Below are 11,488 nucleotides of genomic sequence, written 5' to 3' on the forward strand. Positions count from 1 at the left end.
TCCTGAAGCTTCTTGGAAGCTCTCCTGAGGTTTCTCAGAAGCTTTCCTGAAGCTTCTCGGAAGCTTTTCTGAAGCTTCTTGGAAGCTTTCCTGAAGCTTCTCGGAAGCTTTCCTGAAGCTTCTCGGAAGCTTTCCTGAAGCTTCTCGGAAGCTTTCCTGAAGCTTCTCGGAAGCTTTCCTGAAGCTTTCCTGAAGCTTCTCGGAAGCTTTCCTGAAGCTTTCCTGAAGCTTCTCGGAAGCTTTCCTGAAGCTTCTCGGAAGCTTTCCCGAAGCTTCTCGGAAGCTTTCCTGAAGCTTCTCGGAAGCTTTCCTGAAGCTTCTCGGAAGCTTTCTTGAAGCTTCTCGGAAGCTTTTCTGAAGCTTCTCGGAAGCTTTCCTGAAGTTTTCGGAAGCTTTTGGTAAATTTAAAGAGCTATTTCGAGAGAAACATCCTAAAATTTTCCCTAAAGACATGCAGCTTCTGGAGTTTATTTTGGAGATTACTCAAAAAAAAAAAAAAAATTACATCGAGAAAATCAGCTAGGATTTACTCGAGGAGTTGATTCGGATAGTTTGCTAATGATTTGTTCATGATTTTATATTAAACTCCTTGCACGATATATTGTGAATTTTCAGATGTGTTGCAAAACTTTCGTAACGTTCGCTTTCTTAAACTTCTTTTATTACACTGCAAATTTATACTCAAGCTTCCATTTTAACGCTTTCCTGCACGTGAAGATTTCTGTCGAGAATTCTGCGGATAGCACTGCTTAGACTTTTATGGTGGTTTCTGTGGGGACATCTGTTGTGATCACAGTGGCGATTTCTGTGAAATTTCTTGTTTAAACATTTGTAGAGATATACTTTTGTAGACTTCTAAGCAGATCCCTGTTACGAGTTCTGTTGAAGTTTCCGCAGAGTCATATCTGGATATATTTGTAGAGACTTATTGGAAGCTTCTGTGGAGAATTCTGGGAAGGCTTTGTGGAGATCTCTATGGAAACTTCTAAAGTGATTTCTATGTAGACCTATCTGAAGAATTCTATGACCCCGTTGGGGTCCGCACGGGAGACTTCTGCAATGTCCTTTATGGAGACTTTCACATTGGCCTCAGTGAAGACTATCGTAGAGACTTCTGAATAAACTCTGTACAGACATCAGTGGAGACCTGTGTGGAGACTTTTGTAAAAACTTTTTTTGAGAGCTCTGTACAGACATCTGTAGACATTAGTGGATACTTTTGCGGAGACTTTTGTGGAAACTTCATTGAAGATATCTCTATAGACATCTGTAGACATCAGGTGAGACCTGTGTGGAGCTCCTTTGAAGAGTATTCTGGGGATAACCGAGTAGATTTATGTGATGACCTCAAAGTGATTAATTGAGATCCGCATTGGATATCTGATGATGATTTTCGATAGATGTCCTGGGAAATATTGTATGTGGATCTAGATCTTCCACGCAAAATTTCCCGATACCACAATCACCTTTTCAGGATTGGATTAAGTTTAGACCTGCAGTAACATGGCTTTTTCGGACTATTAACAACAGTTCTAATGTACAAAAAAGAGCTTTATTAGAATCGTGTTCACTTGTTGAAGATCACTATGGAGAGCCCTCATTCCACCTGTAGGTATGCTTGCAACGAAATATAAATCTGTAGAGTTAGTAGATGGCCATCATACTCACCTCAAAACCTTCAGAACTTCACCTCGTCACTCCCCAAGCTAACCTGAAAGTAAACTTCTGCCCCTCCTGACTTACCACCGGGAAAAGGGCAGCCAATGGTATTCTTCCACGTTTTCGACATCCATCTCACTCACTCAAATCCCGAACATTCCAACAACAGAAAAATGATCCCAACAATCGCCCATCCCCATACCTGATCGACTACGTCCTTCAGCTTCAGGATTGCGACCCCCACCAGGCGATCCTCACGAGCAAAGCAGTAATCTTTGACGCAGATGTGCAACTCGAAGAACTCCAACTGCTCCTCGTTGCCAATGATGCTGTTGAGACAGGACGAAAAAGTCGAAATGAGTGCCCAACTCTTCGTAATTGAATGAAGAAGTGATCTCTGGAGTCGGATACTTACAAATGGAACGACTCATTGTACTTCGGTGACCAGTTGTTGGATTTGGATTTGGTGGCGAACTTGCGCTTCCGGTCGTTCAGGTGCGGCCCGATCAGGTTCACCTCGATGAACGGCCGGAACATTCCGGACGGGACGGTCCACTTCAGATCGTTGGCGGCGATTACTGCGGATGGAAGCGAGTTAAGAAGGCGTTGATTCTGGGACCGTAGACGGAGATACTCACCTTTGACGGATATCTTCTGTTCGCCGTTCTCCGGATTGGACGAGACGTCGATTTGAATCGAAACCTCCCCGACGGAAGCATCGTCATGGTTGATTCCACCCTCTGGAAAGACCGCTTTTGATTATACGAGAAACGGACAATACTCAACGGAACTTACCTTCCGATGCCCCTTGTCCGGAGACGAACGACTTGATCAGCGTATCCGTCGTCTGCGTGTACAGACTCAGAGCGTACTTCAGGCTCTGCAGCTCGGGCGATTTCTCCAGGAACGGCTTCTTCAGTCCATTGCCACCGGCGTGGAAGTACTGCTGGATGGTGTCAAGGGCCACTTCAAGAACGGCGCACTGCTTCGGCGAGAGATTCTTTTCGATCTGAAACAAAGGCAAGCGTTATCATGGAAGGCCAGAGTGAAAGTACAGCCAACAGTTACATTTGGACGGACCTCCTTGGAAATATCCATCACCCCGCTGAGTACGTTCTTGGCGTCCGACTTGCCTGCCACGTGATTCTTGAACAGCCTGGACATGTCTTCGATCTTGGCGTTGGCCGCCAGGTTCTTGGCGTTGTCCGTGAGATGTTTGAAGACCATCTAAAATGCGGATTAATCGATGAATTCAGGTCAAGAATAGATCAACGACTGAATACCGTTCGGTCCGTCATCGGCGGCAGCACGATGGTCTTCTCCAGCGTCCGGATGACAATCTTCCACAGTTCCTTGAGCAATCGCTTGAGCACAGTCTTCTCGCATGATTGGGCGTACATTGAGAGCGATCCGTCCAGCAGATCCATCAGCGGCCGAAGGACTTCGTCCGCCTCCATGGCGATTATGTTGGCATCGTCGGTGGGTGGTGCGTGGAACAGGGAAGTCTGCTGCTTGACTTGCTGCAGCAGATCTCCCAGTTCCCGTACGCTACCGGTTATGCGTGGTTCCAAGCTAGAAATGTATTAGAACGAAAGTTAACACACACCTAGGACTTAGAAATAGGTGTAGTCTACCTGACGGCGAACTGCGTAGCCAGATCGTCTAATGCGGTGTTTAGATTCTGCTGCAGTTCCTTCAAGATGTTGGCCGCATCTTCCTCCAGCTTGTCACCACCCATCGAATCGAACATCTTCTCCAATTGGACCCGAAGTTGTTGGATATTGTTCATCAGAATACAAGCCTGAATGGTAGAATGCGTATAGTGAACACCTTGTCTACGAAGCTGAAGTCGACGAGCTGACTTACCGTCCTCTCCTCATGCATGATATCGGGAAATTCGGTTTTTACTATATCTACGTAAGCGAGCAACACTTTCACAATAGTTTTGGCGAATCGTCGCATGTACCGCTTCCAGATCTCCGGATCCGGGCAGTCCAGTTTGCTAACTACATCGAAGCACTGCGTTAACTGTGTGAACACGTCCACGACCGAGTTGGAGAACAGTGCGTGCTCACTGCTCTTTTGGAACTGTAGGGAAAAGAGTGAAGCGGTTGAAGGTTAGTGTTCACCATCGGTCGGTGAGAGCCGAAGTCTTACCCCGTCCTTCTTGTCACGCTTGAAGGCACCATGCAGGTACTCAAGCGATACGTCGTCGTTCTCGTTGAGCCACTGCATTACAAACGGCTCGAACCAGGCCGGGTACTCCGGCACGGCGCCCTTGTACGGCGGTACCTCCTTTACGTAGTTCGTATACAGCCACTTGACCTTGAAGTGCAGGTTCATGTAGGCGGATGATTTACACAGGCGGTGCTGTTCGTGCTCTTCCAGTGCGTACTTCATATCTATTGCGAACAGACTCCACATCGTTGCAGCCGAGACCTTCAAAAAGGTAAGCGAGAGTTAGAGAAATCGTTCAAATATTCCAACGCCATACTTGAGACCTACCTGCCCTATATTAAGCTCCTGTGGAAATTGATTAAGCACTGCGCTATAACTATTCTTATCTTCCTCTATTACTGATACGATAAGTGCGATTAGTTTGTGCCAAAAGTCAACATTCTCTAATTTTGGTCCATGGTCTTCGCCCTCACGTTTCGCTTCGTTGGGGTCGACCTAGAATGAAGAGGATCGAGTTTCAGAATCTTCTCCCACAAAGCATCCATCGAGGAAACTCACCTGAAATTCTCGATTATACAACTCATAACAATTCTCGAACAAAAACTGATACGTTGAGCGTAGACAAGCCTTAACGCAGTCCTTAACTACAGTACTAGCTCTAGGTGGGCTCGACAATTCTTGCACCTGTGGAATACAGTTAACCAGTAAAGCAGTTACCTTGTCGTAGTCTCCGATTAACTCACCTTCATGCGGAAAAATGTAATACTGGTTAGCAGATCGACCGTGGACTTGAGATCCATCAGTTTCTCTTGGCTGGAAGCGGGGAAGTTGTTGCGATACATCGATAGATCAATACGGAGAGAGTTGTGCAGCTGGTCAAGTAGTTTAACGAATTTCTCCTTCTGCAAAGTGGGTGAAAATGAGGCGAATTGAGTAACTCTGCTCTGAGAAACTTGAAGAATTTTCACGAAGCATAAGGAACGGTTCATAGAAGATTCAGGAAAGCTTCCAAAGAGCTTCAGGAAAGCTTCTGAGAAGCTTCAGGAAAGCTTCCGAGAAGCTTCGGGAAAGCTTCCGAGATGCTTCAGGAAAGCTTCCGAGAAGCTTCGGGGAAGCTTCCGAGAAGCTTCAGGAAATCTTCCGATAAGTTTCGGGAAAGCTTCCGAGAAGCTTCGGGAAAGCTTCCGAGAAGCTTCGGGAAAGCTTCCGAGAAGCTTCGGGAAAGCTTCCGAGAAGCTTCGGGAAAGCTTCCGAGAAGCTTCGGGAAAGCTTCCGAGAAGCTTCGGGAAAGCTTCCGAGAAGCTTCGGGAAAGCTTCCGAGAAGCTTCGGATCGGTAAAGTTTCCGAGAAGCTTCAGGAAAGTTTCCGAGAAGCTTCGGGAAAGCTTTCGAGAAGCTTCGGGAAAGCTTCCGAGAAGCTTCGGGAAAGCTTTCCGAAAGCTTCGGGAAAGCTTCCGAGAAGCTTCGGGAAAGCTTCCGAGAAGCTTCGGGAAAGCTTCCGAGAAGCTTCGGGAAAGCTTCCGAGAAGCTTCGGGAAAGCTTCCGAGAAGCTTCGGGAAAGCTTCCGAGAAGCTTCGGGAAAGCTTCCGAGAAGCTTCGGGAAAGCTTCCGAGAAGCTTCGGGAAAGCTTCCGAGAAGCTTCGGGAAAGCTTCCGAGAAGCTTCGGGAAAGCTTCCGAGAAGCTTCGGGAAAGCTTCCGAGAAGCTTCGGGAAAGCTTCCGAGAAGCTTCGGGAAAGCTTCCGAGAAGCTTCGGGAAAGCTTCCGAGAAGCTTCGGGAAAGCTTCCGAGAAGCTTCGGGAAAGCTTCCGAGAAGCTTCGGGAAAGCTTCCGAGAAGCTTCGGGAAAGCTTCCGAGAAGCTTCGGGAAAGCTTCCGAGAAGCTTCGGGAAAGCTTCCGAGAAGCTTCGGGAAAGCTTCCGAGAAGCTTCGGGAAAGCTTCCGAGAAGCTTCGGGAAAGCTTCCGAGAAGCTTCGGGAAAGCTTCCGAGAAGCTTCGGGAAAGCTTCCGAGAAGCTTCGGGAAAGCTTCCGAGAAGCTTCGGGAAAGCTTCCGAAAAGCTTCGGGAAAGCTTCCGAGAAGCTTCGGGAAAGCTTCCGAGAAGCTTCGGGAAAGCTTCCGACAAGCTTCGGGAAAGCTTCCGAGAAGCTTCGGGAAAGCTTCCGAGAAGCTTCAGGAAAGCTTCCGAGAAGCTTCGGGAAAGCTTCCGAGAAGCTTCGGGAAAGCTTCCGAGAAGCTTCGGGAAAGCTTCCGAGAAGCTTCGGGAAAGCTTCCGAGAAGCTTCGGGAAAGCTTCCGAGAAGCTTCGGGAAAGCTTCCGAGAAGCTTCGGGAAAGCTTCCGAGAAGCTTCGGGAAAGCTTCCGAGAAGCTTCGGGAAAGCTTCCGAGAAGCTTCGGGAAAGCTTCCGAGAAGCTTCGGGAAAGCTTCCGAGAAGCTTAGGGAAAGCTTCCGAGAAGCTTCGGGAAAGCTTCCGAGAAGCTTCGGGGAAGCTACCGAGAAGCTTCGGGAAAGCTTCCGAGAAGCTACGGGAAAGCTTCCGAGAAGCTTCGGGAAAGCTTCCGAGAAGCTTCGGGAAAGCTTCCGAGAAGCTTCGGGAAAGCTTCCGAGAAGCTTCGGGAAAGCTTCCGAGAAGCTTCGGGAAAGCTTCCGAGAAGCTTCGGGAAAGCTTCCGAGAAGCTTCGGGAAAGCTTCCGAGAAGCTTCGGGAAAGCTTCCGAGAAGCTTCGGGAAAGCTTCCGAGAAGCTTCCGGATAGCTTCCGAGAAGCTACGGGAAAGCTTCCGAGAAGCTACGGGAAAGCTTCCGAGAAGCTACGGGAAAGCTTCCGAGATGCTTCGGGAAAGCTTCCGGGAAGCTTCGGGAAAGCTTCCGAGAAGCTTCGGGAAAGCTTCCGAGAAGCTTCGGGAAAGCTTCCGAGAAGCTTCGGGAAAGCATCCGAGAAGCTCCAGGAAAGCTTCCGAGAAGCTTCAGGAAAGCTTCCGAGAAGCTTCAGGAAAGCTTCCGAGAAGCTTCAGGAAAGCTTCCGAGAAGCTTCAGGAATGCTTCCGAGAAGCTTCAGGAAAGCTTCCGAGAAGCTTCAGGAAAGCTTCCGAGAAGCTTCAGGAAAGCTTCCGAGAAGCTTCAGGAAAGCTTCCAAGAAGCTTCAGGAAAGCTTCCGAGAAGCTTCAGGAAAGCTTCCGAGAAGCTTCAGGAAAGCTTCCGAGAAGCTTCAGGAAAGCATCCGAGAAGCTTCAGGAAAGCTTCTGAGAAGCTTCAGGAAAGCTTCCGAGAAGCTTCAGGAAAGCTTCCGAGAAGCTTCAGGAAAGCTTCCGAGAAGCTTCAGGAAAGCTTGCGAGAAGCTTCAGGAAAGCTTGCGAGAAGCTTCAGGAAAGCTTCCGAGAAGCTTCAGGAAAGCTTCCGAGAAGCTTCAGGAAAGCTTGCGAGAAGCTTCAGGAAAGCTTCCGAGAAGCTTCAGGAAAGCTTCCGAGAAGCTTCAGGAAAGCTTCCGAGAAGCTTCAGGATAGCTTCCGAGAAGCTTTAGGAAAGCTTCCGAGAAGCTTCAGGAAAGCTTCCGAGAAGCTTCAGGATAGCTTCCGAGAAGCTTTAGGAAAGCTTCCGAGATGCTTCAGGAAAGCTTCCGAGAAGCTTCAGGAAAGCTTCCGAGAAGCTTCGGGAAAGCTTCCGAAAAGCTTCGGGAAAGCTTCCGAGAAGCTTCGGGAAAGCTTCCGAAAAGCTTCGGGAAAGCTTCCGAGAAGCTTCGGGAAAGCTTCCGAGAAGCTTCGGGAAAGCTTCCGAGAAGCTTCGGGAAAGCTTCCGAGAAGCTTCGGGAAAGCTTCCGAGAAGCTTCGGGAAAGCTTCCGAGAAGCTTCGGGAAAGCTTCCGAGAAGCTTCGGGAAAGCTTCCGAGAAGCTTCGGGAAAGCTTCCGAGAAGCTTCAGGAAAGCTTCCGAGAAGCTTCGGGAAAGCTTCCGAGAAGCTTCGGAAAAGCTTCCGAGAAGCTTCGGGAAAGCTTCCGAGAAGCTTCGAGAAAGCTTTCGAGAAGCTTCGGGAAAGCTTTCGAGAAGCTTCGGAAAAGCTTCCGAGAAGCTTCGGGAAAGCTTCCGAGAAGCTTCGGGAAAGCTTCCGAGAAGCTTCGGGAAAGCTTCCGAGAGGCTTCAAGAAAGCATCCGAGAGACTTCGAAAAAGCTTCCGAGAAGTTTAGGAAAAGCTTCAGGAGATTAACCTCAGAATACTCACGCCAAAGTTGCTAGCAGCGAAGCGATCGCTGGCCGATACAGCGGTCGAAGCCGTCGTGTGTGCGTAGTAAGCGTTAATGTTCGCTAGTAAGGTACTCATCACTGCCGGGACGCCCGCGCACAGGTACTTGGTCGATAGGCAATGGAAGTGCGTCATGGCCTGGTAGATGTTCTCGATGCCATACCGCATGGCGAACTCGTCCACTATCTCCTCGGGCGTCTCGTCAAAGTAGATCTTCCACCCTTCGTCGCCTTTTGTTTGCGGAAGATTGACCTGCACGCATCGGTTAGCTCAATCAGTGTCCATGTCTACGGAACCTACGATCTATACGGTTGACTTACCTGCCCCATTGCCTCTTCGCACAGATAGTGGAACACGTTCTCGTGCAGACAGGTGTACTGCACGTGGTACGGAGCGACCTTCTCCTCGCCCTTGATTTCCACCGAAATGTGCAACCGAATCGCACCCGACACCGCTGATTTGTCCGTTCGCTTCTCCAGATTGTACCACACGTCCATCTCGCCCGAAAGCGTTCGCACCTCGATGATTGTCTGTCCCAGAAAGTCGTCCGATTCGCGGGTCAACTTCTGGCGCAGTTTCGACTTCAGATCGTTGTCCTCGTCCCAGACGCGGACCTTGATACGATCGGAAGAATTGTGGCACTCACTGTGGAAGACAGGAAGACCATTAGTTGTCGATTAACCCCCAAGCAGATCCAAGGCACTCACAAGTTAAACTTCTCATTCCACACCGGGTTCAGCTCCTGCGGCATCGTGCGCGTTCGCTTCTTGACCTTGCTGACCTGAACGGTAACGTACGGATCGCTGGTACCGCTCTTGTCCTTCGCGATCAAACCCTGAGCGCAGATCACAGTGATGCCGATCTTGGCAGACCACTTGCTCGTACCGTCCAGTACGCTCTGCTTGATCGCCTTCATGTGACCTGCGTGGCTCTTCTCCTCCACGTTGAACACCTTCCGGATCACCTCGAAGATCTCCGGGTGGTCCCGTTCCCGTTGCTTCATCCGTTCCTTCATCGCTGCGATCACAGAATTTGCCTTATCTTCGGCGGCACCATGCTTGGAACTCTTCTCGGAAGCACCCGCAAAGCACACTGAAATGGAGTAAGGTTTTGGTTAACTCATCATGACTCCGACCTCACCCCTTGGACATACTCTGTAGGCAATCGGCGTTCAACAGGTCCTTGCACTTCTCGTGGCACTTGACGGCACATTCCGTACATCTGGGAATCGTTAGAATGACTTTTAAACCTGTTCTTCTGCAGCGGTTCATGAAGGACCACTTACCTGACACCTTGGCGGGCGATACCCCACAGCAGTCCTTCGCACTCGTAACAGTACGTCGGGGAAGTTGCCGTCCACAGGACGAAGTTGTGCGGGGTTGTCGACGAGATCGGGTAGATCAACGCCTGTAGGGCCTTCTTGTAGACATGCATTTTCTGTTGGGCGGAAGAAGAAGAGATTAGTGAAGTTGTAGCCTTTGATGATCTGATCGAGAGGGCATTACCAGTTCTTCGTCATTCAAGGTGGCCCGTACAACCGATGTAAGTCCAGCTGCTTGGCGTTTCGTAGCCAACATCGTCTGTAGAGAAGGTAAATTGACACGATTAGTGATGGCTAGGGTTCAACGACTACCGGCGTACACAATGACTTACTTTTAGGACCTGTTGGCGGATATCGTTGGTTTACGTAGTGGTGGACAGTGGTTGGTAGTAGCAGGTTATGTTGGACAACGGAAGGTACATTCAAAACATTCAGACGGTTCAGAGAGTAAGAGTGAGCATGAGCAGATATTGGAGAGATACAGGGTTTGATGCAACATTCGTTAGATCTGTCACGTTGTACCGAAAGGTGGTCGCAGAGTTGTGGATAGAACATTTTCCTTAGACGTTTAACACTTGTTCATGCAAATTCACATAAAATATTCTGACAGCTGAAGATCTAAATCTCATTTGAAGGCTGAAGTTCGAGTTTAGCCATCCATCTTGTCCTTGAACTAGATCTACAGGAAGTCTTAATAGTCGTTAATCCCGTTCTTGTTAAATAAGATGAAGATAAGCTTAAAGAGTCTCAGGGAAAGCTCAAAGGATGCTTTTCAGGCTTCTTTAAGGAAAATGTTTTCCAGCATATTGGAGGAAGTTTTTCAAGTTTCTTGGTGGAAGCTTATTGTGCTTCTTCGATCATGTCGTGCCTGAGTTATAGAAAGTTGTAATTTGTATAACTTTGAACCCCTTACAGTCTTACCTGCCCAAGCATTGTTAAAAAAAATGGAGGAAAGATTATACTAGTTATGCTACCTCGTGAACTTAATGATTAGAACTTAATAATGTATTGGAGATCTTATGATGATTCTAGAATGTGTGAGTTGATGATCTTAACGGCAATGAACAGCCTACATACATTCCACATTTTCGAGTTCGCAGCATATCTCAGAACTCTTGAGAGCTTTTTAAGACACCTAACAGACTACGGCACAATCTATCCACAATTTCATTGACCATCTTTCGGTGTGGTATCATTCTCTACGCTACTAAGCGATACCTACCAATTCCGACACCAATGGGATCGACTTCCGCCGGGGACGAATATCCGGCATACTGTCGATGTTGCTGTAAAAAGTATTGTCTCCCACTCTGTTGAACGAAATAGTTGTTAGAAATCTCCAAACACCTTTCTATAGCTTCAACAAACTCACCCATTTCCTCGTCCACTCTCGTTAGTTCCGTTGCGCTTCTGTGAAAAGACGAACGAAATGACATATTAGTTCCTATTGACCCCGAAACAGAAATTCTCTACGCTTATTCCTTACATCTAGTTGAGGTTTATTTGTCGAACAAGATTGCAAACATTTGGCATCAATTACCTCCGGTTCTTCCTTACCACCTACGTCGACCTTCTTGAACAGACCCGGTTCCTCTTCCTCGACGCCAGCATCCGCTACCTTCTGTTTCTCCTCGATTCGCTTCTCCTTCAACGTTTTGAGCAGTTTCCACTTGCTACCACCTTCACCATCTGGAAAGAAGACAGAATGGACGCTTCACGATTTCACGAATACCTCTCCCTCAACTTACCCATCGATCCTTCACTTCCCTGTGCACGAAACAAGCTCTGCTTCCGCTGCATCGGCATGCTCGGCACTTCACCGTCGACTTCGATCATCCCTTGCAGTTCGTCTCCCGGGTACGGCTGTTCCTGTTGTGCGTTCGGCGTTGTGCTGCTGTAGTCGTTGAGTGTCGGAAACTCCGAACCCGCTCCGTACGGGGACTGTTCATGCTCGCCGCTCGGGAACTGTTCTTGCAAGGGGGAAAACTCCTTCTGTTCGTGCAGGTACTGACCCTGCGCTACATCTGCTGGAGATTGTAGGGGTGGAGTAGTGGTGATGGTGGTTGTTTCTTCTGATCACGAAAGGGGTTCAAGGGTAAACA

At 48.6% G+C, this 11,488-nt stretch overlaps 1 protein-coding gene across 9 annotated transcripts in view; it reads right to left on the minus strand.

Annotated features, from left to right (window-relative positions):
* Window positions 1-1,536: 1,536 nt before the first annotated feature.
* The window catches only part of LOC5574316 (protein unc-13 homolog B), a 335,112-nt gene continuing 325,160 nt past the window's right edge, over window positions 1,537-11,488 (minus strand). For 3 of the 9 annotated variants that reach the window (XM_021838878.1, XM_021838876.1, XM_021838877.1), the window contains exons 4-24: window positions 10,759-10,796; window positions 10,609-10,696; window positions 9,719-9,727; window positions 9,571-9,645; window positions 9,351-9,502; window positions 9,219-9,286; window positions 8,773-9,157; window positions 8,386-8,710; window positions 8,045-8,317; window positions 4,581-4,739; window positions 4,396-4,521; window positions 4,165-4,332; window positions 3,817-4,098; window positions 3,526-3,747; window positions 3,294-3,460; window positions 2,943-3,231; window positions 2,728-2,886; window positions 2,455-2,668; window positions 2,298-2,399; window positions 2,075-2,237; window positions 1,537-1,988 (exon numbers count right to left, since the gene is read on the minus strand). In XM_021838878.1, the coding sequence (XP_021694570.1) occupies window positions 1,799-1,988; window positions 2,075-2,237; window positions 2,298-2,399; window positions 2,455-2,668; window positions 2,728-2,886; window positions 2,943-3,231; window positions 3,294-3,460; window positions 3,526-3,747; window positions 3,817-4,098; window positions 4,165-4,332; window positions 4,396-4,521; window positions 4,581-4,739; window positions 8,045-8,317; window positions 8,386-8,710; window positions 8,773-9,157; window positions 9,219-9,286; window positions 9,351-9,502; window positions 9,571-9,645; window positions 9,719-9,727; window positions 10,609-10,696; window positions 10,759-10,796 (3,654 nt within the window). In that variant the 3' untranslated portion in view covers window positions 1,537-1,798. Of the gene's footprint in view, window positions 1,989-2,074; window positions 2,238-2,297; window positions 2,400-2,454; window positions 2,669-2,727; window positions 2,887-2,942; window positions 3,232-3,293; window positions 3,461-3,525; window positions 3,748-3,816; window positions 4,099-4,164; window positions 4,333-4,395; window positions 4,522-4,580; window positions 4,740-8,044; window positions 8,318-8,385; window positions 8,711-8,772; window positions 9,158-9,218; window positions 9,287-9,350; window positions 9,503-9,570; window positions 9,646-9,718; window positions 9,728-10,608; window positions 10,697-10,758; window positions 10,797-10,926; window positions 11,076-11,134; window positions 11,459-11,488 lie in introns of all 9 variants that reach the window. The other 6 variants (XM_021838873.1, XM_021838875.1, XM_021838874.1 and 3 more) reach the window with 6 other exon arrangements.

The sequence above is a fragment of the Aedes aegypti genome, chromosome 1 (assembly GCF_002204515.2).
Source record: "Aedes aegypti strain LVP_AGWG chromosome 1, AaegL5.0 Primary Assembly, whole genome shotgun sequence".
Taxonomy (NCBI): domain Eukaryota; kingdom Metazoa; phylum Arthropoda; class Insecta; order Diptera; family Culicidae; genus Aedes; species Aedes aegypti.